The 23,528-nt window shown below is 42.3% G+C and overlaps 1 protein-coding gene across 4 annotated transcripts in view; it reads right to left on the reverse strand.

Moving 5' to 3' along the window:
* The window catches only part of rxraa (retinoid X receptor, alpha a), a 112,670-nt gene that overhangs the window by 81,720 nt on the left and 7,422 nt on the right, over positions 1-23,528 (reverse strand). For all 4 annotated transcript variants that reach the window (XM_030435070.1, XM_030435068.1, XM_030435071.1 and 1 more), the window contains exon 2: positions 2,550-2,663. In XM_030435070.1, the coding sequence (XP_030290930.1) occupies positions 2,550-2,663 (114 nt within the window). The remainder of the gene's footprint in view (positions 1-2,549; positions 2,664-23,528) is intronic.

Genomic DNA, 23,528 nt, shown 5'->3' on the forward strand with positions numbered 1-23,528 from the left:
GGATTTATAGTAACACGTTCCATAATTAGACCCATGATTATTACAGACTCTATAAACTTTAGACTCCAGCGCGGCTGCCCAACCTCTTTAGCAGTAACTTCATTTCTCTCGAAGCACACTCTGCTCTTGGCGGCTCAGGGAGCATTTAACACACCACTGAATTGGTTTAACATCTTCTGTAGGGAAACGACAACAACAAAAGATAGTAGAATCCACTTTTCAACAATTTTACTCCTCCTCTCCTCTCCGCTTGCCCCTGAATCGGTGCTAGACAAAATAATCTCATACAACTTGTATCCTAGTGTGCTGGGCTTAAAATAGCCACAACACAAAAAAGGAAAACCTTTGACACACTTCAGTGAGACTACACTTCTGATCCAGATGCTCCTAATTGTTCAGGAAACACGTCCACCCTTACTGCAGGCTGTGACAGTAAAAAATGTTGCAATCAATCAAGATAGCCCTGTAAAATACACAAAGATGGGGGTGAGGTTGGTGGAAAACGGTGCACCTCATGGATCATGCTGAAACTTGTCCATGAAAAAGTATTTGCCTGTGAAAGAGGGGGTAGCTGGTTCTCATCTCACCTCCACTGAGAAAAAAAAATCGTTGATCTGCTGAAGATAAAAATATGAAATGTGGACTTACATTTTCGATTTGCTCTTAAGAGAGTGAAAAAATACAGGAAGACAACACTTTTTTTCTTTATAGACATCAGGCAGGAGTACAAGCTGCTGGTTTCTCCAGAGATGTCAGAGCACCGGAGCGGATAGGAATTATGTCCCTGTCAGTGTCCTGTCCTGAACTTTCACTCTCTGGTGTAGAAACAACCTAGCAAAGTGAAACAAAATTGTTTGGGAATCAAATATGATTTCACCAGTATACTGCCCATTCACGTTTCCATTCTTTGTTTAAAGAATGACATCATCTGGGGTCGTTAAGGACAGCTGGTGTTTCTGGTTCTTGCGGGCAAAACTTTCCCAACAATCAAAAACAAAAAAGAAAGACAAGGAAATCTGTGCAGTTATAGATTTGATCAGTGTAATCATATTGGCAAAATTGAATTACATCTTTTATTTTTAAATGCCCTTTGGCAGATCTAACAAACACGCATGAATTCTCCCTTTGCTTATCACATTCAGATTGTATTATACTGTAGATTGAACAGATTTTATTATTTCCGCTGTTATCTGAAACTTATGATACAGAGCTGTGCTTTTTAAAGCAGTATTAAAGAAAAAATGCACAACTTTGCTGAAAAAAAAGGTACCCATCCATTTCCTGAACATTACGTCCCTTGTTTGTCCTCGATTGAAAAACAGATCACCAAATGACAACGGGAAGGCCAACGATTTCACAGAGCATTTAACAATTTTTATCTATACCTTTTCAAATTCAATGCACCACTCCACCCGGCAAATTCCACTAATGCAGCTACGAGCACTTCAAGTAGGGTTGAGATGAACTGAATCAAGCAAAACCAGAAAATAGATTAATATGTAGAGCTGCCCAAAATTAAACAAATGGACTGAACCCTGAGCTAACACAAAACATTACAAATAGGAAACGCACTTGGTTGTACTGAATTGTATTGTACTGTATTCTGTGACAAAAAGGGGAAAAAAGAAGGGGGCTCGAGAATATGTTCTATATATATTACACGCAAAGACTGTTCAGAATGATCGCTGAACATCAGAACAAGCCTGCACGTACTTCATCTTCCATGTGCTGTGAGGTTCTACTTCATAAATAGAAATGCAAATGTACGTATCCAACTCTAAAATGAAACAGCTGCTCTCGTGAAGCTGTTTATATGTTTATGTGACTTTGTCTTGCCAAACGAGTCACGCTCTCCTCACATGACAGGCAGTTCAACTGGTCACAGGCAGCACTGACACAGCAGAAGAGAGGGAGCGAGCCTTGGGGATGGAGTGATAAATGTACCAACATAAACCACATGTTCTAGGCATCTCTGTCCCTGTATTGACTGGCCACACACCAGGCAGACAGATCAGAATATCCACTGATGTCAGGCCCAGCTTGTCTATGTGAGTGTGTGCATGAGGGAGGGGGGGTGGCTGAGGCTGATCTCAGAGCACCTCTGTTAACTTGTCCATCACTGAGGCTCCACATGCAAAGACACCATTGAGCATGAAAACCAGATTGTAGCGGCCTCCAAAGAGGCCCCCAGCCACACCCCATGCCGGAGGCAGTGGTGTGAGCATGTGTGTTTGTGTGGTGGAAACAAGCAATACTTACTACACTTGAGTTCCAACAAAGGCCCTTCTTTGTGTTAGGAAAGACCTTTTCTTTATAGAAAATGCACATTTAATGGCAAGATATGACCATTATCTCAACCGAACCTAATGAAAATAAATCTATGAAACTAAATCCGGGCCCCAAAATGTATTATATGATTTGCCTTGGATGTCTTGAAAATAATTAGATTCAATGAGATAAGAGAAGATGTTATTCTGGACTATTAGACAGTCCGACAAAACCGACAAGTAAGCAGGTAGCAACTGGTTTGTTTCCACAGTCAGTGTTACCTGTGGACAGGCGACGCTGATGGAGGGGACACATGCCGCTGAAACAGGAACAGGCCTCGCCTGAGCGACCTCGCTGCATGGGAGGAGCCAACGAGCACTGGGGCTTCAGGAACCCTGTAAAAAAAGAGAGGAAGAAAAATAAGACAAAGAAGGAAAAGATAAAGAACAAACTGAAAAGAAAGAGGATTTTTGTGGTGAGCGTATAACACTGGTTTAACAAAGGCCAACTAAAGCCAAAATTGAGAATTTGCCTTTAGGGGCCCTTTGTTCAATGGTCAGGGGGTGAGGAGCAAATGAGTTTAAAAAAAAACAAAAGCGCAATTTGCCACCGTCAGACCCAGCCCACTTCTAACATTTACAGTTTAGATCAGCCTAACCTCTTCACCACAACAGCTCCCTGCTCAGGTCAGCTCGGTGGCTGCACCCAGGGTGAAAGCTCCAGAAAGTTGGCCGACCCTGCAGAATACTGGGTAAGGCTGGGAGAAAAGAGGTCTGGCACGGGAACAAGGCTAATAACTCGGTGTGGGCTAAATGCCAGATCAGGCCGAGGTGCCTCGAGGGGCAGGATGAAGACTTCTTACTGTCTCTCTCTGGGGTCAATGAGGTCATTTTCAATAGGGAAGTCATTATTCGGGACAATGAAGCAAATGAATAGGCCGAAGCCCCTCTGGACCGAAATTCACTCGTCACTGACATTAACCAGCAAACGGGAAGAGCTACAGTAAAATTCCCAAAATAGAAATTTTTTTGTGGAAATTATTTTTGGATAGAAGCATTCAAATGTTGAAAATCGTAGGTAGAACGCAAAAAATAGGTTGGAACCAAACAGACCATAAATCAAACAATAACATTCACAAATAAACCTATTAAACTGCCAAATGCCTCTTAATAACTACAGACCTAAGGTGCCATATGAGTGGCATTTTACTTCACGGTTGACGCTGTTGTCTCGAGCCGACGTGAAAACTTCTGCGTGAACTTTACTCTTCCTCTTTCAGGATTCGCTCCGCCTTTATCGACTGGGCAGCTCATGCGGATCTCACCGGCACTGGCAGATCACGGCAAATCCAAACTTTATTCATCCCTCATGAGGACCTTTAAGATTTCCAGCAAACATCAAGAGCAGCAGCCGGAGGAGCACCCCCCCGCCGTCACTGTGCTCTGAGCCCAATAAAGCCCCTTTATTGCCACCATGAAGAACATGTCACTCCGGATGAGCTCAGAGAATGACATTTAAAACAGGCAAAGGGATATTGAATTAGTTCCCCATGATAAGCCCGTCTGGGATGCTGATACTCTCTGCTTATAAGGGTGTGTACGCGTGATTGTGTGTGCCATGTGCATGCGCTGTTATGGATGTGAGGGGGGGGGAGGACGAGTTCATGTCTGACGCATTCTTCAAAGCTTTGATTAGTATTCGGGATGAAGCAGGGACTGACGGGGTGAAACAAGTCCGGACCAGCAGGAGCAGACGCAGACAGACCGAGATCATTCTGAGGATCATGAATTAAATCAAATAGATGAGGAGGGCATTTTGACTGTCTTGCTGAACAAGAAATAAACATGTTAGTATCTCATTGTTCGCCGAGCACAATGATGCTGTTGTTGTTATCAGATGTTGGAAAATGTCAGCTGAAAGAAGAGTAAAGGCATGCTGGAAGGAGATGAGTACAATTTAACGGCAATTTAAGTTATGAGTCAGGACTATGTGTGTTTGATTAGGTTTAGAATACAATTTTATTAGATTGGGGACTTGTTCACGCCAAAATACAGTCCAACATGTTTTTCCTCTTAGCTTGACTGCAATGTATCAATTGAGAGTGTGACTGCCAAAATTAGAAATGATGTTACTCTCATTATTACGATGCAGAAACACCATGGCCGTGATGGAGATGGTGATAGTGAAGTTGTCCGATAATGTGCCACGCGTAGAACTTTTCCTAGCTTTTGAGATAAAAATGAGCCAACAAAATGGCATCAAAATCAACTTTTACAATTATCCTACAGGGTGATTTGTTATTCTCTAAGCTATGAGATGTATTTTGGGCAAGGAGAAAAAAGAATCTTGTAAAATTTTGATTCAAATAAAGTCCTGCTCCATCTACCGCAATCCAGTACATTCCTGGTCGTGAAAAAGGGGTTGGAGGGCAAACAATGACACATGGTACTGAGCTCTGAGCAACGTCACTGATCATTAAGGCATTAATATATGAGCCCAGGCTCCCCAGTCAAGTTGGACTTTTCCAAAATCAGGGGTAAACTAAGCAGACAGCAGCTCCCCCACAGAAAGAACCCAACGCTGCAAGCCATCCACCAGAGTAATGTTCCCACGGGACAGAGTAATGCAGAAGTATGGTGTTCAAGCACTTGGAATTTCACCTAAAGCTGAAAAAAAAGGAACAAATTAGTTTGACCCTGAACACGATCTCTGTATCTCAGGAAAAGGAATGCAATCCTTTGCCATTTTGCAATGTAAAAAAAAATGCACAGATGTGTGAATAACAGGAAACTGGTTATTTTCAGAGAAGTCAAATGGCCAAAAATGACTCATCAAACATTCAGTTAGATTGTGAACGTGCTTGAAAAACTATGGATTCGAGAGGCATGGACTTGTCTTCCTCCTGTTGGCATCATAAATCATTTGCAGTAAAGGGCTTTACTTTTCAAGCCTTGAAGTAAATGATGAAAGTGCAGAAGACACTCGGACGTGTACGTGCAGGTTCGAGATCTTCTGTCATGAGTGGTAAGGCTGGTGCGTGTCTTGTCATTAAATCATCTCTATCGCGCTACATCAATACGTGTCGGGCCATATACTTTAGCAGGACCTTGATTACAGAAATGTTTGATCTTGCTTCCCACTTCCAAGCAGCGGGGATCTCATTGGCTTTAATAACTGTATGATCCAATCTTCGTGTGACGAGCTCAAAAATGTTTCCCCCCAACGGCAGCCAATCAGCATTATCCTTACGGCCATGATGGGGCATCAGAGCAGTGTAAACACGCTGGGGGTTTCCTCATTAAAGATAGGCTGCTAATGAAATCGCATCCAGCATTTACAACCTTGTGCTAATGAAGGCGAGCCTTTGAGATGGTCCGCTAATGAAAGAGGGCTTTTTTTTTTTTACTGCTATAAGGCTAATAAAAGAAAGGCTTAATGACAAGGTTCTAATGAAACAAAGGTGTGTAAATTTGCCATTGTAACCAAACTCCCCGATAAGGGCACAGCTGAAGTATTTTCATGAACGGACAATTCTCATTTATCACAGATACATCAGTGAAAGTGCTTCCAGACTTTACAAGACACCACAAACTCCAGCCTTTTGAAAGATATACATTCAAGCATTTACGAGAGTTTAAGGGATTGCAGCCGAGCTGTCTTAAAGCTCGGCCATTGTTCCTGTTCCGTGTTGCCAGGGTGATCAAGCCCAAGGTCAAAGTTCATTGGGCCCTTAATGCATCTCCCAGGTGCAATAAAAAGAAAAGCCTTTCCCATGTGGGACCCGAGGGGATAAGGTCCTGGTAGAGCGCGCAAAAGGATGGTACAGCAGAGGAGCCATCAATCGCTGGCGTTACCCTCGTGAATGCCATTCACCTTCAGCAGTGTTCTTCAGCATGCCGCTGAAAGTCCACGTGAGGAAAAGAAAACCAACCTTCTACATCCCCTGCCCTCCTCTCACCTATCCTCCAGACTGGCCTTGGACACACTTAAGTATACTCTAAGTGTTTACCCACATGTCCTTGAGATATCTTTTTCCATTGGATTTTCTTTTTCATCAACATGCTACATAATAGGAGAAAATAATTCGCTATGAATGAAAGTGAATCATGAAATCACTGTTGAGTAAATTTAATATATTTCTACAGGCAGAGACGCAATAACCACACAATGTCCTTGCTTTATGCAACAACATGTGCTGAAACCACGACTGTAATAATTTACGAACCATTAAATCCAACTGTTTCCAGTTACTTATACTGCTTTTCTGTTTTGCATTAGTGGGTTGAATATTTTGATTATCATTCATTGATTAATAGATGAATCAATCAAAAGTGAAAACGATTTTTTTCCCAAAAATCTTTTGACCTTTTGGAATGTTGGTTAGGCAAAAGGCTACCACTATGTCAATGCTTTTGACAATGATGTTTGTGTTACATGCTGTTTGCCTATGAATGAAAGGCATGAAGTACGACACTTAATAATCCTCTGATGTTTGCTTTTCCCTAAAGGGGGCTAATCCCATGCAGCACCGTCTCATTACACCCGCAATTAGCACTTTGACAAAGCCCGTGTGCCCAAAGAACCTTCCCTTCACTCCGATGCACTCTCTGTGAGGAGCTAAAACACACTTCAGGACCCATCAGCTGATAATCAAACACTCCTCATCTGAGCGCTGCTTCCCTCTCTGATCCCCGATTATCAGCGTGGAAAGCATCCAACCTGTTCCTGTGCATATCTGCTCCATCAGCAAACTGTCTACCCTACCCCCAGATGATATCCATTTTGAAGAAAAAGAAAACCATTTAAACATGCCTCTAAGCTATTATTTATCTCAACCAGAACAAAGCCTGAGCAGATCTATCACAACAACAAAGCAAACCTCATAAAGATAACTGGAGGCAACCCTGGATGCTGATCGGACTATTATACTTGACAGAAAAAATTACTTTGACACGTCACACACACGTAAATCCTTTTGTTGTCGTTTCTACATGTTTCTCTGCCGTCTTTCAGTTTCAGAAACAACAAGTCCAGGCTAAATTAGACCCCATTACTGAAACCTTGAGGTTTCCTTAACAGCCGAACCAGACACAGGACAGGCCAATGGGAGAAGGTGAACAGAATCCAAGATCATGAGGTGATCCTGAACAAGGATGAACAAGGGCTTTAGCTTTGAAGGAATTACTGCCTTCTGCAATATGGTTTTTTTTATTTGGTATATTGTGTCAAACCAGCAGGACGCCCCTGGTATCAAGGTATGGTATCATGTGGCTTTTACATAAAGAAACTGAAGCTACAGACTCTTTAGAGCCTTAATTTGCTCTGCCTTGGTTGAATTAGGGAACAAGCAGCCCACCTGAGGGCTTGTTTTAGTCCTAATGGAAGGTTAGACAAAATCTCCAGAAACAGATACTCATGAAGACCTTGGCTGGAAGAGATAATTCTCAACAAACGAAAGCACTCACGGCAAAACTTCCTCTTGCAAAACGAGGAGCTTGTTATGAGTAGTCCTCACTTAGCCGGAAAACAAAAGTGACTAAAATCTGCAACTTGCATTTGTTTTCTTGTGTCAGTGAGTCACAAAACCAACCGCTGTTGAGGTCTGGACCGGCAATAAAAACTTAACTGGACAGCTTTATTGAATGACTTATTAAGCCACTGTGTTTTGCGAGACCTAAACTGAGGCGCTTTTGAAATGAACAAGAGCACCTTTCTGTAACTGCTCCGTCAAAAAAAACTGAAAAACACATGCCGTCTGAGATCGAGTCTGCACTTTCACACAGTCTCCGGATAGTGAAAGTGGCAGTTGCCCTGGTGTGGCATTTGAAGCTGCAAGGCATCTGTAGAAAAGGTAGAACTGACAAAGATGACCTTTGTAAAACTGTAACTCTGGGACTGGTATTTTTGAGCAGCACATGTCTCTCTACAAATCACAGGCTTCAACTCTGGGCACTTCTCAAAATTCTTTATTCAAACTTCTGAGAAACAACGATAGAACGATCCCTCCCCTAATACCTTAAACTTGAATTAACAATTTGGTTCCATTCATTTCTTAGGAAGAATCAGTTTATTTCATTCAATTCATTTCATAGAATTGTAAATTCTAGTGATTCGATCTGGGGTTTTCTTTCCTCTCTTTTAAAAAAAACCAAACTTTAATCAAGTATAAAGTGGCAATACCACACAGCATCACCTCAACACTTCTTTGTCCCTATTTGATACAGCCTTATATAACAAGAAATTTGACATGTGCTTCTCCATTAAAAAGAAATATATCAGCAGTCATTATAAACATCGCTGCTGCTCCACTGCCCTTGTTGACATCGGGGTTATGGCTGCTCTCACAAAGCCAGACATAATTCTGTCCGTGTGTGAAGAGAACACACGTCTGGAGAGACAACGAGTAGAAAGTGTGGTTGTGGTTGTGGCAAAATCTGCCGCTGACAACGCTCCGCCCACAGGCTTCCTTCCAATTCGATTTCTTTCGTAAATAACCAAACCCACCACCTCCTCAAATTGCTGAAATTGGTTGGTATAGACTCTTGGTTTTAAACACTTTTACGCCAAACCCGAACTTGATTGCTTCCAGACGTACATTACACCTGCATTCATAACGGCTGTTCGGTTATGTTTTGGCTGAGGCTCCATTTCTCCCAGTTACTCAGGTTCACCGTTCCCACAGAGTATAACCTTCTCGCAAAGCATTGTATAAAACATTACAAAGTGCTTGGGTTAAGCTTAGATGACACCAAAGCAGAGCTTCCTGATAATTTATAACAGCCATTTGTCTCACTTGCTGTGACGCGATGAAGCCAAAGGCAGGCAATTGGTGAGCAGCCACAGACAGACAGACAGACAGACAGGGGGTGGGCGGGGGAGAAACTAAAAGAGTGTGGTAAATGAGGTTAAAGGGGAAGAAAAGAAGGGGCCGGTTCAAAGAGTGCTTGAGCACATCAGAACCTTTCTCTGGGGCAAATAGGGGAACAAGGGCCTCACTGCAGCCCAGCAGCCTCAGCAGCTCCTTGGGCAAACGAATTTAATCAAATTTGCCTGATTGGACACAGAATAAGCTGCAGGGGGTTAAAAGAGGCTCCTTTCACCCCAGAAAGGACACAAGGAAGCATCTGAAAATCGATTAACCCTGATCTTTACAGTATAAGCTGTTCACATGACGGACTATCTGCCCACCCCAACAGCCCTTGGCACATCGCACACTGGCTCTTTTCTCAGCTGTGAAATATCACCACCAGAAAGGCAGAGATAAAACTTTATGACGTGCTTCCCCTAATGGATCACGGGTGGAATTTTCTCACAATATTTTGCAGGATTCACCCTGGATTACACTGCTTCAATCTAGCGTCAAAACTGATATTCTTAGCTTTTATTAATAGATGCAATTGGACACAGTTCTGGCCTGAGTTCACAGCCTCGATTTTCCTTGATCATGGCTGACATTTTGGAGTGATCAAAGAGAATCACCTACAGCGACTGATGTTAAAATAAAAAGCTTGGCTTCACAGTATGGACATGAATATTCTGTGAGAGAAAATCTGACGCATCGACAGCAGTCCAGCGGTCCTCCAAGGCAGAAAGCGAGGTGTGGCACAGCATAGCGACCTGTGCCCCACTCACCGCCTGCCTGAGTCCTGGTGGAAGGTCCCAGAGCACATTTCCTGTTACCCTGCTAAATTGACTCCAACGCACCCCCGCTCCCACCTCTACAGGAGCACGGAGTCTCAAATTAACCTCCCATCACGTCAGCCTAGTACATCTTGAATCCACGTACTGAGGATGTAAACATGCACAAACAACCGAGGACACAACAGGAGGAAGGACTTGTGCTGCCACCCACGTCCTCTGTTCTCTTCTGAACAATTTGTTCTGTAACTCTGACCCAGATTCCCTAATCAAGGTCAATGCATGCTAAAGTTAGGGCTTAGATTAGCATTTGCTTATTCTGCCACTGTTGCTGTATGGTCTTGCTCACTCAAGCCAGCACAACACATGTACCATTGCCTAAACTCCACTCAGCGACAATGAAAAACCTAGACTCTCTGCAGCTTGGAACAGACCTCTGACAGAAATATACAATTATACATAATCTTTAAAATGTACAATAAATAGCATTTTCAGTTCTCTTAAAATTGGGAAAAATGCCAATCGAATACCACAAACCCAAAGATTATTGAAATTTATAGTGATCTAATCAGAGAGACGCGTGCAGCAAATACTCACAAAATGTTATATAATTTAGATATAAATAAACTTAATGATCTTTGGGTAATTATGTACAACCCCCAAAATGGAAAAAACAGCTGCTTTTTAAAAACCTGATTAAAAGGAAAGCCACAGAGACAATTCATGGGAAACAGTGTGTTTCAGCCTGTTATGTGAAACATATTATTAATATGAAGTGGTACATAATTCAAAACCTGAAACAAAAACATCTGGAGCTGCAGCTGCTCTGCATGGGTGTGCACTCAAAGCCAGAACAGCCATAAAAACACTGAAATTCATAATACAGCTGAATAAGAATTACACAAGACAGACCGCTTGCAGGACAGTTTTAAAAACTGGGATTAAGTGCACTCTTTGGCTAAAATGCCTCCTTAGGTTGGAGGCATTAAATGTGAATGGGGGATTTTAAAACCAGTAATGTTGATTCCAGCCTGTTGACTGTAAAGGTCCATTAGGGAGTTGAGTCCAGAAGGGAAAAATATTGAAATAATCGCGTCCAGGATTTCAAATCTACAATAAATTGGTTGTAAAGTGCACACCTCTGATTCAGTATCGCCATGTGACATTGAGCCAGGCTGGAGTGGGAAACACTTGGACAGGAAAACGGTGCTTACAGAGCAAGTTTTGGAATGAAGAGTACTGGCCTGGATAATGAATGGAGACAACAGGGCTCTCTCACTGAGTAAACCTTCAAGTATCAGCATGTCAGGTCCCAGATTAATGACACGGCTTAGGACTGCCGTACCTTGATAATGAGCCGGTTTTCATACTTTCACTTGACTCTTGAAAATAAATATACCTCGACCTGGCATCTAAGCTCCAAGCAAGCCATTTGTGAAGGAAATCCAGCGAGGCATGACAGTGCTTAGTGCCAGTTGACAATAAAACTACCCCTGTGAAGGTTTTGTATATGGTTCATACTTAGGTTATGAATTAGGTTGTAAACATTTGATAAAGATAATAAACAATGATAAACAAGATAACATTTTTCATAAATCAATATGGGCTCAGGTTCCAGCTACAGCTTACAGTGTACAATAAATGACACCCATGAAGCCAAGTCACTAATAAGCGGTGGGGCTTGACAGTAGAGATAAACACACACTCACTATTTGGCAAGCAACATGTGACTGTTGCCCTTTCATCTAATATGTTACAACAGTTAAATAAAGATTTGTAAAGTGTTCAAAACCTCATTAACTAAGTACTAAATTAAACAAGTGAATTATAAACCACCTATAAATCCTTTCTAAGGATTTTCTTTTTTACCATGGATTGTATTTATTTGGACAGTTGAGAAATCCAGCTAAGACTGTAAGGTAAATTTCCATCCATAATTATGTTGTTTTGAAAAAATGACCCATAAGATTAACTTGCGTTAGTTCAGGAAAGGCAAATGCTTAATTGATCCGAAGGTCTTTAGCAAAGGCTTAAGAATGTTCAGGAAAGCTCTGGCTGAGGACCTCGACTTGCTCCTTGGCATTTTTACATGTTATGTAAAAAAATTATGAAATACGGCAAGGAGCCGGACCTTGCTGAGCCTTTAAAGTCAGCAGTAAAATAATGACTCTTAAATGGGCCGATCCTGCAAAAAGGTTCGTGATAAAAGACTTTCATTAAATTTCATGAGTCTTCCTGAGAATAATCATTCTTATATAATCATTTTTTCACCCCTGGAATGCCATTCAAGAAGGTATAATACTTAATGCAGCCGTTCAGCCACAAGCTGTAAGACTATAAAACCTTGCATGTAGTGCTACTGTATTTCATGGTGTGCTTGGGATCTGATGCCACTGTTCTGTGTCCCAGACTTTAGAAAATAAGAAAATAAGAAGGGGCATTTTTTCTATTATTTCTTTAGAAATAGCAACTGGACACTGAACAAAATCAAAGGGCTCTTCTTCACAAAGCCTTGACATCGATGGCTTTAACACCCTTTATTTCCACAAATATATTTGTCCGTTAACCACTTGTTATGCAGAGAGTAGCATGTATGGATGCAGATATAAAACGTGTAAAACTGCTGACGAGTGCACACACCGCTCAGTGGGAGAGTGGGACAGCTGAGGCTGACTTTGGCTTGTTATGGGTTACAGTATTATTCCAAAGCCTGAGTGATCTCTTGTGCTCTTCAGGAATGGATACATGCCACGCATTCCTAGAGGCGACCAAATTGTTGCGCTTCAGACTGGGCCAAGCAGGCTGCAGCTGCTATTATGGACGTCCATCTAGCTATTTACCTTTCTACTTTACCATATATCCTGTGCTCATTTCCAGATGCCAATGTTTTGCAAAGCATGTTACATATGTATTTTCTCTTTTTTCTCTTTAAAAGCACGTGACAACAATATGTAGTCGGAGATAATTTGCCTGGCTCTTCTAATCTTTCTGCAGGTTATGTCACTCTGAAGGTGGCTGTAGCAAGTGGCACACACACAAAAGGTATGGAAGTACTCCTCAATGTACACACACATTATAAGTGTTTACCCTGTGTCTGGTTGGACTGGAGGATTTTTGACTCTCTTCTGAGCAACTTTTGAAGTTGGTGTTGAGTGGAGCGGCATCGTTTGCAATTTAGATTTTTCTTTCTTTTGAATATAATTGACAGTATATGCCAATATTTCTGTATGCTTTTCGATGTTCATAATAACACTGACAATTAAAAATAGTGGTAGACCGATACATCGGCCGGCCGATATTATCGGCCGTTTTTTACGTGTATCGGCATCGGCCGATGCGGGCTGCTGCGTTCGCCGATCTGGCATTATTTACAGACAGGCGTCCACAGGTGCTGGAGTAGCTGCAAGAAATGGCAGAGCAGAAAACCAATCCAGTGTGGCAGCATTTCACAGAACACTGTTCTACCTCACCTGCTTTTGATATTTGTTAAATATTGTTTATTTGTTCTTGTTCTACCTCACCTTTTTTAATTTCAATAAATGTTCCTTTTATCAAAATTGAGACTCGTAACATTTGTTATCATCATTGTGTAATTTTTATGATGTAATTTGAGGGAGCAAAAGTAGTATCGGCTCCAAATATCGGCTCAAGAAAATCGGCAGTCCGTATCGGTCATCGGCTAAGGCTGATAAAAAAAAATTGGTATCGGCATTGGCCCTAAAAAATCCATATCGGTCGATCCCTAATTAAAAATTAAATTAAATCATTTTTTCCAAAACTACACCAGGTCACAGGAGCTTCTCTCACTCAAACAGATCTCAAAATGCAATTCTTGGATTTACGGAGTGTAAACCAGTATATCTGGGACTCTTACTGTGAAAGGTAACATGAAGGAATCTCTCTGTATGCCCTGCAGATGATATGTGAGCTGAATAAAAACTAAAATAAAAGCCAGTCATGCAGAAAACCAACTCAATGTGGTCCCTGGCTGATCAAATAGTGCATCTTGAGTGTTGAGTTGTGTATAAGATTCATATTATTGACTCGGACCAGGTTGGATTCAAATCGCAGGAAAAAACATTTATAGTTCACTCCAACACACTGAAAGGGGATGTATGTGCTCACATGTCAACGCTGCTGTCACGAGCCTGAACAACACCAAGAAGAGAGGAAACACGAAGAGAGAAATCTCTGAGATGCCTCACTTTGCTGCTTAATCAAAACAGAAATAAACGGCGCTTGCAAAAGTAAAATCTGACCTGCTTAGTATTCATCGGTTGACGTTTCAGTTATGCAGAAATGATTTGGCATAACTGTCTCGTGGGTAAGAATCTCAAGAAGTCAAGGATGACGGGATGACTCATGACTACAGTAATTCTGCTGTCACACCTGCAGTCATTCTGCGAGTGAGTGCAGTTGATATCTTCATTTTTTAAACTGGGTTGTGTTCAGTGCACCAACAAGGACGAAGTTATCGGCCACACAGTGACAAATATTAACACATCAGGAGAACTATGACAAATCCTTGGATCAGTCGTAAAAAGGGAACAAAAACAGGGCCAGCATGGGGGCTAACAAAAGGGAGAAGAATAGAGAGGGAAAGAGGAGAGGAAAAGAGGAATAGGAATTGGAAGAACAGAGAAGTGCTTAATACAGTAGAGACTGTGGGAGAAAGACAGAGTGAGAAAGAGAATGAAAGAGAGAAACAGGCAGAGGGAGGCAGACAAAACTAGGTCAAGTCACATGACTGGGATCGACTGCAGGCAGGATTAAATATCCTACAGCATGTGGTCATTTACACAACAAATGTAGTTTTCATTTTATAAATTATTTCTCTTCCACGGGGGATGAGGCTCGGCATGGCGAGCGTGATGCTGCGCTGTGTTCGGGTTGGAAGCGAGACTTTTTAGCGGGCACAAAAACAGAGCATTAAAGACTTGAGCGAGCCCTTCCCTCTGAGACAGGAAACAAAGCGAGGGTCTGAGATAGCATGAAAATGATCATAACAGGAGGGAACGCCGGTTCCAGTATGTGATAGCTCCATTGTGACGGGCTAATGGGTAAATCATGCACTGTCCATTATCTTGAGTAAGAGCAAAGGAAAGTGGAAATGCTCGAAAACAAAGATGTCACAAAGTTCAACTTCTGATAAAATGACTGTGTGCGGAAATGTCTGGACGAGACGGCTGCATAACTACGTTTTCGCATACTGTTTTCACCGCACGTGAAATGCACACATAATACAGTGAATAAATAAATGTTTAATGCAATGAGCTGAAGACACTGCAGAGGTCTTCTTCAGATTTGCTAAATAGCCTTCAAAAAAGTTTTGTTCTTCTTTCATTTAAAGCTCCACATGCGCCTTGGATAGAAGGTCCGGAGTTGCAACTGTATTCCAGAGCACTTTTGTTGAAGGGAGAGAAAAAGTAAGTTTGCCGCGTCGCCACTGCAAATTAAAGCGGATAAAGATGCAAGAATTCTACACCAGTTAGTATATTGTCCTGACCTCCATAGATGCAGATAGTCTGAGCAGCTGGTCACACTGAAACACGTCACCAACAAAAAACATTGTTTTCCTACGGGCCTCCGCACTGATCTGTACGCCTTCTCCTCTTGTGTGCTGCCTTTTTCTGGCTGTTTTAAGAAGTTGAAATATTCTGAACTTTTCTGCGCATGGCACAGAGTTGCACAGCTTTTCCCATGAATAACCTATGATGCACAGTTGGCCTACGCACCGGTCCAAAGGCCACCACACTGTTTCACACAACTAGGACTCAACTAAATCAGTGGTCAAAATTAAAGGTTTATGGTATAAAAAAGTCAGTAGTCAGCTTAGCATTAAAAAAGTCTTTAGTTAAAATAGTTGAGGCTGAGACTGGCTTAATGATGACTGTCTGATGCACTCAAAGCCTGACTGGGTGAAACATCAAATGAATGACTAAGAAGCACATACAGAATAATCCAGTGTGACATGTCATGAGACGCATAAAAACTGGTACCCCATCAGACCCGCTCCCCTACCACCCAGCCTGCTCTATTGAAAAAGGGAAATTTATCTGCCAATCAAGCAGAGGACCAAGGCTAAACTGGTCATAAGCTCAGTCAATCCCCCACAGGCCAGCCTGTGGAATATCAATCATTCATTCACATCTGCGGTCAGCTGAGAGCGGGAGATGGACATGGGTGATTGTGAGACAGCGCTGTGCACTGGATGGAAATCTGTCACTCGCTATTCATAATTTCAGTAAGTGAACCCAAGTGAACCAATCAATGTGATGCAATGACACAGACGTCCCAGACCAGCACGTGGCTCTTCTCTCCAATCAGTTTGACCCGAGGGCTTTCAGGGTCACGGGGCCCAGTACAGAGCATTTAGACCACTGTGTGTTAGAGTGCAGATCAACCAGGCAGCTGCCTCGGGGAGGATCAGAGCCACAGAGCTAGACAGCACTAAGGATATGATGCACAGTCAGATGACCTTATACGACACGGTGCCTGTGCTTACATGACTGATCTGATGACAACTGCGTCTGATGATGTCAAAGCATCATCATCAATGCCTGATCAGTTTCTAAAAATTTTAACGTATACCCTCCCACAATCTAATATCTTCATCAACAGAATATTTAAGCTGCCAAAAGCATGTTCCCTTAGTCTTGTTCTTCTTCAATAAATAACTGATGATCAAGTCAGAAAACAATGTGTCAATAATATTTTCATTTTATGGTCCAAACAACTAATTGATTAATCGAGAAAATGATCAACAGAATAATCGATGATGTACAATTTCTATATTTACAATATTAATGAGGTAATGATACAAACTCAGAAATATTTATTTTATTGAGGACTTTATGAGGGAAAATAAGACATTATTTGGTTAAACTTAAGATATTCATTTGAAGTTTTACTGCGTCGAAGGGAGTGAGAGCACAAGCCTTGGGGTGCATTAAAAATCAAATAACTACAGCAATGAGAATCAGCTTTATTTGGATACGGTCCGGGTCAAGAGGGGAGGCACTTTCTGAGGGCTTGCAGTGCACTCCTGCTCCTGAAATGTCATCAATGACATCACCGCACGTCTACCTGCAGACGCCGCAAGATGCGATGAGCCAGTGAAGCATAAGGCTGCTCCAAAAATACTAAATCTGCCTTCCAGGGTAAAAACTCTTATCTCAAATAACAATTACTGACCAAGAGAGACAGACCGTCAGATCGGTTTAGGGCCGAGCAATGGTGCGCCTTCTCAAAAAGTAGGGTCCAAAGCAGCAACGTTAATTTGGATCAAGGGACGGGCAAGTGGACGAGCCAGAGCAAGGTCATTCTGCAGGGCCGCACAGAGACGTCTGCATACACAACAACCTAAAGGCAAAGGGAATCAACTCCTCAGTGCAGTTCAGTGGAGATGTTGTGTGTGTTGCACTGGCCTCTGGCTCCCAGATTCACATTTTAAGGCAAACAAGACGCTCACCGTCATCATGGGATGTTAGAAGAAAGCCTGGCAGTGAAATTCCACTTTCTAAGAATGCTAATATTAATAATACTGCATGATTTGTATCAAACTATGCCCATGTCCATCCATACAGAGCTGAACAAATTAATTGATACGTTGATAGACAGAAAATGTATCTCCTATTCTAATTAAAATAATTGTTCAAGCCATTACTTCCACCGAGGTGCTTCACGTTTTCATCCGTGTCCGTTTGTCTGCTTGCTTGGGGGATGGCTTTTCTTCTAAACAATTAACCAAGTAGTAGAAAATATTGAGCCTCAGAAACCGATTATGAAAATAATCAGCTGTAATAATAGCCTTAATATCCACTTTGATTATCTTTTGCTGTGTTTTAGCTTAAATGTTTCAGTTTTTTGTTTGTTTGTTTTCATTTTACCGATTTTTAACATTAAGTCCCATTAAGATCAACAACAGCAATAAACAACAAGGAGACTCAGAAGAAGTACACATAGAATTACCTGAACTATCAAGACACGTAGGCATCTACAAACTTGACTTTTTGTTTTTGTTTTAGAAATTAAAATCTGTTTTACACTGTTTTTCAACAGGAATTTGGTTTTATTCACACAAGTAAGAAATACCAGCAAACTGAAAGAGAAAATGTGGAGATTATGCAAAGTCAAGTACTAATGGTACACCAGATCATAAAAAAATTTATAGATAGACTTGAGTGTTTCTGCTGCAAACAACTGACGGATGGATTTTTGCATCATAATTATCTGAATATTGTACTAAATATGGTATAAATATTGGATGTGAATAAAAGAAAGAAATAACTAGCCTTTTTTTTTTACATGCCAGTAAATAAAGAATCTGCACAAATACCAGCACGGATCATCATACAGATAAACAGACTGACATTGCTCTGCATATACACAATCTGACACCATACACCCACATACAAGCATGCACGCGTACGCCTGCGCACACACACAGTGGACTGTATCATCGACATCAGCATTCCTAGAAAGGAGTGCAACTTGTCAGTTCAGCCAGGCAGAAAGATGTAGGCCAACTGCAGAGCAACATGGGGAAAAAATCAGCTCAGTGTATTCGTAGAGAGAGAGAGATGATTGTCCAACTGAAACATGTTTGCTTCCTCGCTCAGTAACCACAGAATGAGGGAAACCAGACTGTAAACTTGTGAATGGTAGTTTTTTCTGCTTGATAAATACGTCAACTACTTAATTTCCTCATCAATTTGCCGCTGAAAACCCCGTGGTCTTCCTCACCGTTTCACCCGCTCACCACCATCTATACTCTTCTTAGTATGTCCTCCTCCCCGCTCCTCCTATCTCTCTCGATCCATCCTCCTTCCCTTCTCTCACTTCCTCGCTCTGATCGCTGCCCTACTCTTGCTTGTACGTGCTGTAGCTCTCAGGGGGGCCCCAGCATCAGAGAGCCCATCAGAGTGAGATTGTGATGCATCTCTTTTGATCAGCTCAGTCGCCGCATTAGCATGTACCTCTGCGCTCTCTTGCTCTCCCCTCCGCTCTGGGTAAGCTACCTGCCTGTCAGCGCCGCCGACCTACGAGGAGCCTCGCCCAGGTAAGACAGAAGGCGCTCGCAGCTCGTCTGAATCTTAATCGCTAATGAACACTCTGCTGATGAGGCGGGAGCTTGTGATCTCAGCGCAGAGACGGACGGAGAGCCTCGCCGTGCATCTCTTACGTACTGAAGGTGTTGATTCAACACTGAGGCTTTCTTGTTCCCCCCTTGGGATTTGTTAACTCAAAGGGAGGCTCATGAACACGCTATTTCTATGACAACAAACTAATACATCAATACAGCTTTTTGAAATAACACTAAAGCAGCCAGTTTGTGCGGTGGCCCTGTCATGCTATACCAGAAAGGTCTGGTGAAAACACAAAGAGGTTATTTTTCATGCTAGGACTTAAAAGTTTACTGTCAGTAGAAAGTAGAGGCATTCTTTTACTTTCTTCTCTTTTTTTTCTGTTTTTACGAGGGGCTGTGTTTAGCCCAGGACTGGCCGAGGCCTGGGTCCACAGCCGGGTGCCCTCTCACTTCTGTGCCACTTAATTAGCCCGGCTCTGCACAAAGGGGAGTTGGTCACATGGGCCCAATTTGGCCCGCTATAAAGTCTGCGAGGGCTCAACGTGCATTACTACGGGAGTATTTACGTGCCTGCTGCACCAGGGTAACAGACTTTGAAGATGCAGAAAACAGGACGTAGAAGAAGAAGTGAAAAGAAGGGGGGGGGGGGAATATCACTGAAATGAAAGGAGGGGACCCTTAAATTCCAGGGAATTTTTCCAGATGTTGCACAAATATTCTGCTGAGGCAATCCAGATGTGCTCACTCTGTTTATTCCCTCCTTCTGCTCGCTGTTCCAACGACTTCTCTTTCTTCTCTTTTACCCCCTCTTTCTTTTTCTACAAGCCCTCTACCCTTCCCTCCTTCAAGCAGCCCACATCAGTGTTCCCTGATAGTGCCTTTTAAGTGAGGGCTTTAATAGCCCCCAGGGCACCTTAGCATCCACTAGGATCCTGTAATAAACATCCACTCTCATTCTCTACAGCACATCTGTGTGTGTGAGAGAGAGAGAGAGAAAGAGGGAGATTAGGTGCCTTGTTTTATCGCTCTTTGGATCAATTAACAATTAACTCTGTTACTAACAATAGCTGCACTGACGCGATGAGAGGGGGAAAAAAGCCACGCGTTGAGTGAAGCAAGAACTAAATAAAAACAACCTGCTTCCTGCTTCCTCCTGCGAACCTCCGCACTGATCCAGTCTGGTTTTCCCCTCATTTACTTCTCCCTTCTCCTCACCTCCATCCAAACGCTGTCATGTCTGCTGAAGCTGCTCCTCTCCCACAGAGCGTGACCCAGCCACAACCCCTGACCTTCCTCTCCCAGACAGCACACTGATTCTCAACTCCACGCTGTTTCAGAAACAACACTTCATGAATCAGAGTGTCGGGGACTCCACCCAGCTACCGCCGCTACGGGTTGAGAGCATACATGTAGTAGCATCAGCTGTAGTCATCACGCACATGGCACATAAAAGCGTGTGCAGGCTAGCATCTGCTCATATATGTGCATGCCCAAGCAGACAGACATGCCCTTTCTGATCCCTTAAATACATCATAGTGTGCTTACATGTTCTCAAACGATATGTCAGTAAATCAGTCAGTGGACTGGCGGACTAATAATCAACAACAGTTTTTGATAGCCGGAAAACTTGTTTTTTGTCTTTTTTTTTGATAAAAAAGTTGTTTATCAAGCTAAAATGCTCACACTCTGGTTCAAGCTTCTCAAATGTTTCTCCAAATCCCTGGTTTATAAAACTGTACGTAGCACCAAGTAGCCAATCCACGACGTTGGACTCTGAAATTGTAATTTGCCTGACATTTATTCAACTAATAATTAATTAGTTACAAAAATATACACATTTAAAGAGGACTCGTGTGTAGGATGAAGCAACCCAATCGTCAAAATAACACTTGGTTCGGGTTAGGAAAACACTATGTTTTATATAATACCTGTTTTGATTGCCACTAACTTGCTGGAAATTGTTCTGAGGTCTCCTTAAATGTTTAATTACTGTCTAAAACTATGGTCACTTGGGCAGTCTTAACTCACTGAACTCCATAACCATCCCCTCCAACTCTTGACATCAAAGTCATAAACACTGACATGTAACGCAAATGTGTTTATGACACAATCTGAAACAATGTTAAAATACCTGGACGCTTACAAAATCTGAATGTATTGATGGAAACGCTAACTGCCAACAATTTATCCTGGCGACTGGGCAGGATTTAGCTCCATCTAATCGTCAGGTTTGTGGTTTGCAACCAACTCATCTCACCCATCTCTGGTCGTGGCTGCTAAAAAAAGTGAAAGCACTTGTTTTTGAGCCAGACATGGCACAGACTCCATGGCACAGAACAGGCTCCCTGGAGGTATAAAAGTCTAATTTTAAGGCAAGGTAAACACAATGATTCATAGTTTCATACACGTAATTAAGAATACTAAATTCCATTGATGCCCCTGAATTCTACATACTGGACCTTTAATCAATAATAAAAGTAACTGTTAGCTGCAGCCCTAATGTAAGCCACCCCCCCCAACACACACACACACACACACACACACACACACACACACACAAATACTTAAATCTACACAGCTGCAAACAGTCCTGCCAATAACGGTCCTGTTCCGCCAACAACTCAAGGCTCAGATCTGTCCTGTTTAATCTGCAGCCGTCTCCTGTTTCCCCATTCTGCGCTACAACAGAAGAAAGCATCCTAAAATGTGACACTTGAACTTGTCAGAGCCGTTTGTGCAGGCTACTGTCAGCACTTTGGTATGTAGAACACTGATGACAAAGACATGGCCAGCGCCTGCCTGTCTCTGTCTGTCACGCAAAACCTGGTTGCTCAACTTTCTTCTCCGTAATAGCACAAACAGCAGATTTATATAGCAGGCAGGTTCACGTCTGCGCTGGATTTCTAAATTCATTATGTTGGGTATCGCAGTGATACAAAGCCATGTACATAATCCATTTACATGACTCAGAGAACATTTTCCGTGGTGGCACAATGTGAAGGTTTTCTCAGTCTAATAAACAGGTTAACAAATTCTATGGCTAAATTTAAGAGCATTGAACTCAGTCACCACTTAATTAGCTTTCTGTATCAATTCAGTCTCACTCTCAATGACTAAGTAGTGATGTTCATTTATAAAAAGACATCCTGTGTTCTGATGTTACCAAGGTCAAAATGGCTTTATATTGGTTCAATTTATTATGTGTTTAATTGTTGTCTTACACTATGTTGCCTCATTGTTCTGTATTACGAGGCTCTTCTGTTTAATTTTACTGCAAACCCTGTCTGCAAAGCAAATTTCCCTTTTGGGCCAATAAAATGTTGGAACTCCAGTAGATTGAATGTTGTGGGCAGAGGAAGGGAGGGACCGGCCATTTAGGCGCCCTCAACTAAACGTCACTCAATGTCAAGCAGCGGGAGTAGAAACCATTTGATTTGAGTTGTTTACATTGCTCTGCGACGTGGAATGACAAGAACAGCGTGTTCATCGTGTCAATATTAAGAGTGAGGCTCCGTGTTGTCGGTGTTGTTTTTCCAGATAGACAGCCCCTCCTCCTCTGTCCTTAACACCCTTCCACCTTCCTGCCACTGAGAACATTCCTGAAACCAGACGGCAAAAGAAAGGTGTCTAACCATAGGTGACAAAGCCCTCCAGATTTCTGTGAAGACTGTGTGCGTGTGCACGTGCATACAGGTGAATGTGTGTGCGTTTGTTTGTGTGTGCGTGTGTGTGTTAAGGCCACAGTCTGGGCAGATGTATGAACATGCTAGACCTGCAGGCGTAAACAAAGAGTTAATCACTCTGCAGGCGGAGGAAAAACCCACAGAGGAACCCTGTTATCTCACATATCATCGTTTCTTTCTCGTCTCTCACGTGCATGGTAATTTGTGAAAATAACATGAAGGTTACAAACCGTGAAGCAGGTTCTGATTTATGCTTTGTATCCAGTTCTCAGATGACCTGTGTCAATACTTGTGTGTCTGCTAACGGCCCTCTGTATCCTTCAACTCATCAGTAATCCAGACTGCTTGGTAGCTCCTGTAATGGATCTTCTGTTTATCATAATTGCAGTCACAGCCTCTAATCCTACAGACAGGGATCCTTTCGTTTGAGTGTGACAAGGACTTGAAAGTCGTCGAAAACTTCCCAATGCAATGCATCTCAAGAGTTTTCTCTTTTGGGATCTGGAAATATTCGTTTATTTGATTTAAAACTATCCTCAAGGCTGACTCCAAGGTTGGGAGAAGGGGAGGTACCTCGAAAATCAAGCAAACATGCAAACATGTACCGATCACTAGGGCTGCCCAAAATATTGGGACTTTATTTGGGCTCCAAATCTTCTTTGACAATTACCTGCAATTTTTTCCAAAAGAACATCCATTGAGGGGGTCCGTAGGCAATGACTTTGGGCATTTTCAGAGGTATTTCTGGAAAACTTTGGCAATAACTGCTGTCTGCCGTACGACATACACCTGGGTGCAGCTCTTTCAGGGCTGATAAGCTATTACTGGTGACGTGAAACCAATCAGATTTT

Source organism: Sparus aurata, chromosome 12 (assembly GCF_900880675.1).
Source record: "Sparus aurata chromosome 12, fSpaAur1.1, whole genome shotgun sequence".
Lineage (NCBI taxonomy): Eukaryota > Metazoa > Chordata > Actinopteri > Spariformes > Sparidae > Sparus > Sparus aurata.